At 51.5% G+C, this 5,893-nt stretch overlaps 1 protein-coding gene across 1 annotated transcript; it reads left to right on the top strand.

Annotated features, from left to right (window-relative positions):
* Nucleotides 1-320: 320 nt before the first annotated feature.
* AIFM2 (apoptosis inducing factor mitochondria associated 2) lies at nt 321-5,485 on the top strand. Its single transcript, XM_059477299.1, has 8 exons — nt 321-495; nt 1,329-1,444; nt 2,102-2,221; nt 2,557-2,649; nt 2,918-3,026; nt 3,211-3,363; nt 3,673-3,873; nt 5,031-5,485. The coding sequence occupies exons 1-8, from the start codon at nt 321-323 to the stop codon at nt 5,183-5,185; spliced, it is 1,122 nt and encodes a 373-aa protein (XP_059333282.1). The 3' UTR covers nt 5,186-5,485.
* The last annotated feature ends 408 nt before the right edge of the window (nt 5,486-5,893 follow it).

The following is a 5,893-nucleotide window of genomic DNA, read 5'->3' as shown; positions in this document are numbered from 1 at the left end:
GTGCCCGGCTCAGGGCACCGCCAGCCCCGGATACCCGGCTTAGGGCTCTCCAAGCCCCGGCTGCCGGGCCCCGCCAGCCCTGGCCTCACGGCTCAGGGCTCTGCAAGCCGTGGGTGCCGGGCTCAGCCAGCCCCGAGTGCCGGCCTCAGCAAGCCCCGGGTGCCGGGCTCAGGGCTCTGCCAGCCGGGGGTGCCGGGCTCATAGCTCTGCCAGCTCCCCGGCTCAGCGCCCAGAGCCCGGCTCCGCCCGCGGCCCCGCCCGGGGAGGCCGAGCCGGCCCGGCCCGGCCCCCTTGCCTGCCCCGCCGGAGCCGCGCTGGCCATGGGCGCCCGCCTGTCCCTGGACGAGTCCGTGCGGGTCGTGGTGGTCGGGGGCGGCTTCGGAGGGACGGCGGCCGCCAGCCTGCTCCAGTCCTGGGCCGTCCCCTTCGTGCTGGTGGACGTGAGAGATGCTTTCCATCACAACGTGGCCGCGCTCCGGGCCGCCGTGGAGAGCGGTAAGGGCTCGGGCAGCCCCCCTGTCCCACCGGCACCTGCGCAGGGACGCGGGGAGCGGCAGGGAGCGCGGGCTCGCACCGCCTCCTCCGCCCTGCGATGGTGAAAGAGCTGATGTTTTCCATCTGGAAAACAAATGCTTGGCACCGGGAGGACCCACAGCCCGTCTGTGGTTAAGCTAATTGCACATCAGCTGGGAAAACTGACTAAAAACTGCTCAGACCATCTCTCTTCCTCCCTGCCCTTCCTCTCCCCATCCCCCTTTATTTTATTTTTTATTTCAAGAGTTTAGAAGGTGACTAAGCTAAAAGCAAGAGCTGCTGGAAGGAGTGAGTCAATCGCTTTCTGTCCCTGGCCCTTGAAATGTGGAGCAGTGAGGCCCTGGATGATAAAACCCTGCAGAGAGGTGCTCAGGCTTGCCTGGGCCCTCCCCATTAGTCCAGTCACTGGGGAATTCAGGGATAAAGTAACACGTTTGAGGCTGGAACAAGCATCAAAACGACAGCAAAAGTTTGGTCTGAGAGGCAGATTGCATGAAAAAAGCCTCTGACACTGAGCCAGAAACTGCCAGGACCACAGAAACAGTAATTGGTGAACCAGTACAGGAGATATGAGGAGCAGAGACAAAGCAATCTAGCCAAGAGTATCATCTGATCTGAGGCCAAGTCCTGAAGCTCCTTGCTGGGCAGAGATAACACCCAGCAGAAGCTCAGCCCACAGTCCCAGATATTTGCCATGCTTTTGTCTGAGCAAGGACAGCATGATGGGAGAAGAGAAGAGGGGGTGGTTAGCACCCAGAGAAGGAGAGCTCTCCCATTGTGTCCTCTTCCCACAGGCTTTGCCAAGAAGACTTTCATCTCCTACTCGGTCACCTTTGGGGACAGCTTCCGACAAGGCAAGGTGGTGGCCGTAGACCCCGAGAGGCAGCAAGTGGTGCTCAGTGATGGTGAGGTGAGTGTTGCAATGCCCTGGCTGCCTCACGGGGTCACCTGCTAGTGCGGGCAGCCAGCCCTCAGCAGGGTGTGTTCCATCCTCCTGCACAACTTGGCATCTTTTCCTGCACAGCCCCGTCCCTTCCAGCCGAGCTAAGTGGCCTTCAGCTGTGCTGGGATGTGGGTGTGCAGTAAATACCCAACCCCTTCTCCTGCTCAGCTGAGCTTTTATTATTAGAGCTGGATTTAGAGCTCAACAATTAAACCTGGGGCTCAGATCCTTATTTAACTGCAGGAAGAGCCAAGAGCAGCAGCATCAATCACACTTTTCAGCCAGAGCATCTCACCTCTGTTCAGGAGAGAAGTTATTCTCTGGAACCAGCTGTGAGTGTCCACCATAAATATCAGGTTATTCCCTGTAAATTTGGGGTAATTTCTTTAAAGCTCTCAACTCACCTGAATGGTGCTTAGCTCAGACCTTGAGGAACAGTTACATGGTGTGACCTGGCCTGTGTCTCTTCCTAAAGTCACTTCCCGACAGTGACAAGTACTTGCCTGGTTACCAGCAAGGGATGGAGATGAGGGAATGAGTGACTAACACCTAGGAGGCCAGCACTGCGTTCTAGGCTCTGTTTTTAAGAGGTCTAATATCCCATTCTACCTTCTGCCCTGCCAGGAGCTTCACTACTCCCATCTCATTCTTGCAACAGGCAGTGATGGGCCATTCCCTGGGAAGTTCAACCAAGTCATTGGCATGGAAAGTGCCATCCAGACCTATGAGGACATGGTGAAAGAGGTGAGGAATCCACTCTTAGGAAATGCTGCCTGCCTTTGTTCAGCCTCCCTGTCCCAGATACCACTGTGGCTATCTGGAGCCACCTGTGTCTAAGAGAAAGGGAACAGGGAGCAGCCAGGACAAGGAGCTCATCCTGGCGTCTCCAGCAGAAGGGGAAACCTGAAAGGGGTAGGCAGGAAGAGAGCACAGGGCACTCCTCTGTTGTTGCCTCTTCATGGGCTAAGAGGTTTATTGCTGTTGGGCCTGTGCTGTGTCCCAGAATGTTCATGGAGTGACTGAAGGTGTCTGCCTCCTGCCCTTTGCAGTTCTCTTGTAACACAAATTTTCTCTTGAAGGTTGAGAAATCTCAGCGCATCCTGGTGGTGGGAGGTGGTGCTGCTGGAGTGGAGATGGCTGCCGAGATCAAAACCGAGTACCCAGACAAAGAGGTGGGAACATCTCCATCACAATTAATTGCATCCTGGTTCTGCTACTGTTGCGTGGTGCTGCTGCTGGAGGCACCTGAGATGACTGCACACCTGGTTGCTGAGCCTGTAGCCAGCCACCAGCCAGGACTGTGGCACTGGGTGCCCCTTCCTGCCTTGTTCTTGCAGGGATCAGTTAGGATGGAGGGAGGCGAGCTGTAGCTGCTCCCACCTTGCACACGGGAGTCCTCTTCTGTTCCCGTGTCCCCATTTGCTGTTTTGTCCCCAACAGGTCACTCTCATTCACTCAAAAACTGCACTGGCTGACGTGGAGCTGCTGCCCAGTGTCCGTCAGGTGGTGAAAGAGATTCTCCTCAGGAAAGGAGTCCGGCTGCTGTTAGGTATGTCCTTAACAATGCCTCTGAACACCTACAGGCTGCTCTTCCTTTAGCCAAAGCATCTCCTGATGTCCTCTTTCTGACTTTTTTTGGTTACACATGGCTTCCCTGAATTCCTGTTCCTCTGGGTTAGCTGGAAACCACAGCCTGGCAAAGGTTTGTGACCCAGGGCTCTCTGTTGCAACAGGTGAAAAGGTCAGCGACATAGAAAACCTCAGGCCAAACCAGTTCCAGAAGGACATGGTAGTGAGGACAGAGAGGGGCACTGAGGTGGTTGTTGACATGGTGGTGCTGTGCACAGGGATAAAGATTAACTCTTCTGCATATGCTGCTGCATTTGGTAAGTGGAAAAACCCAAACCATGGCGTGGGGAGAAGCAGCAGCTCTTCAGCGTGTGGTGCCTGAAGGGTGTGAGGTGGGGAACGGACTGTGTACAACCTGCAGGGGTGATTCCACCCAAATATCAAAGGGTGCATTGCATGAGACTGCAGTGATTAACTACAGCAAGGCAAAAAGCACCCTGACACATAGAAAAGAGGGTGAAAAACAATCCCTCACTTTGTGTCAATTACATCTGCAGCATTTTGGCGTCTCAGGCCACAAGAAGCAACACAGAGCTGCTTCTAAAAACCTCTGTTTGGCAAAACAGGTGACAAAATGGCAAGTAATGGTGCTTTGAAAGTTAACAAGCACCTCCAGGTGGAAGGCTACGAGAACATCTATGCCATTGGGGACTGTGCAGATCTCAAGGAGCCCAAGATGGCCTACCATGCTGGGCTCCATGCCAACATCGCAGTGACAAATATCATCAACAGCCTGACACAGAAGCCTCTCAAAACCTATGAGCCAGGTAAGGTCAGGGAGGTCAGCTGCAAGGAACAGCTGTCCCAACTCTCATGAGACTCTGAACTCCCTGAATTCACTCTGAAGGAACTCAAAACTGGGGTAATATCAGCTTATAGCTCAGCTTCACATTAGTCCTTGCCAAAGACACAGTGTAGATATTAATTACCTGTGTCAGTCTGCCACACAATGTGTTCTTTCTTCACTTATGTCTTGATACTGGTGGGAGTCTGCTATTCATGAAACTTATTTTCTTTTCTTAAAATTGCTCACTGTCCAATTAAATCTCAGGAGCAAGATGACTTCCCTTTTCCTTCTTTCTCCCCTTAAACTACAGTAAACACACAAACTGAACAATCTGGTCTCAAAAATCTAGCTGGGTAATGGGCACTGATGTAAACTTACCAGAACTATGCTGAATGCTGTTCCACATGGATGCAGGGGAGCTGGACACAACAGTTGTTTTACACCTCTACATGTCCTTTGCAGGATCACCAACATTCCTGCTCTCCATGGGCAGGAATGATGGTGTGGGCCAGGGTCTTGATAAATCTACTGGTGGTAGTCTGCTACTCATGAAACTCCTTTTCTTTTCTTAAAATTGCTCATTGTCCAATTAAATCTAAGGAGCAAGATGACTTCCCTTTTCCTTCTTTCTCCCCTTAAACTACAACAAACACAAAGTGAACAATCTGGTCTCAAAAATCTAGCTGGGTAATGGGCCTTCTTCTTCATGAGCACTGATGTAAACTTACCAGAACTATGCTGGATGCTGTTCCACGTGGATGCAGGGGAGCTAGACAACAGTTGCTTCACTTACACCTCTACATGTCCTTTGCAGGGTCACTGACATTCCTGCTTTCCATGAGCAGGAATGATGGTGTGGGCCAGGTGAATGTCTTGATAAATCTACTGGTGGGAGTCTGCTATTTATGAAAATTATTTTCTTGAAATTGCTCACTGTCCAATTAAATGTCAGGAGCAAGATGACTCCCTTTTCCTTCTTTCTCCCTTAAACTACAACAAACACAAAGTGAACAATCTGGTCTCAAAAATCTAGCTGGGTAATGGGCCTTCTTCTTCATGAGCTTAGCAGAACTATGCTGAGTGCTGTTCCCTGTGGATGCAGGGGAGTTGTTTTACACCTCCACCTCTCCTTTGCAGGGTCACTGACATTCCTGCTGTCCATGGGCAGGGATGATGGTGTGGGCCAGGTGAATGGTTACTATGTGGGACGGCTCCTGGTGACCATTGCCAAGAGCAGGGATCTGTTTGTGTCCAAGAGCTGGAAGAACATGGGGCAGACAATGCCCTCCTGAGAGGAACAATCCAGCAAGGAGAACAGCAGCTGGAACAGGCTGAGAGTGCACTTCTATTGCTTGGACTGGCTGATAGTGTCCTCTGCAGCACCTCCTCAGGCCACCTGTCACTGTGACACATAAAAGGGGTGCCTGCCTTGCTGTGAAGGGGAAGGAGGCACTTCCCAAATGAGCTGCACAGAAGTTCCCATGATAAAAGCCAGGGAAGAAATGTTTCTTTTACTCCCCCTGCTGAGAGAGCTCTGGGCAATAAGCTTGGCTTACCTTGATTTGTAACAATAAACACTGTGCTTTTCAGAATCTCTGTGGTTTGTTTGTTATGTAGGTTGGGTTTTTTTTTCCCTGGCTTTGTCTATTCTTGCTCTTCTAAGAAGGACCTGATTCTTACAGATCTGGCATCTGCTCTGCAGCTTGCAGGGAGAATGGCTCACGGTGCTGCCAGGGTAATGCCTGTGTAAAACCTGGAAGGGGATATTGGAAGCCTGGAATTCAACAGAATATAATCCAGCTTTGTGTCAAAATCTCCTCAGCAGCTTTGATTACATCACTTGTAGCACCAAACTTCAGCCAGAAAAGCTGCTGGTTGTGATATGGCAAGCACTGAATTACAGATGCTGCTGCTTTTTCTTTCTTCTCTTTTCCTTTTTTTTTTCTTTTTAGGGTGAGAAATCCCCAGAGCAAAATTAGGGCTTATAATAATAACCACAC

Source organism: Ammospiza nelsoni, chromosome 8 (assembly GCF_027579445.1).
Source record: "Ammospiza nelsoni isolate bAmmNel1 chromosome 8, bAmmNel1.pri, whole genome shotgun sequence".
Classification (NCBI taxonomy): Eukaryota; Metazoa; Chordata; class Aves; order Passeriformes; family Passerellidae; genus Ammospiza; species Ammospiza nelsoni.
The sequence above is the reverse complement of the archived record's forward strand: the minus strand, read 5'-3'. Positions and strand labels throughout refer to the sequence as shown.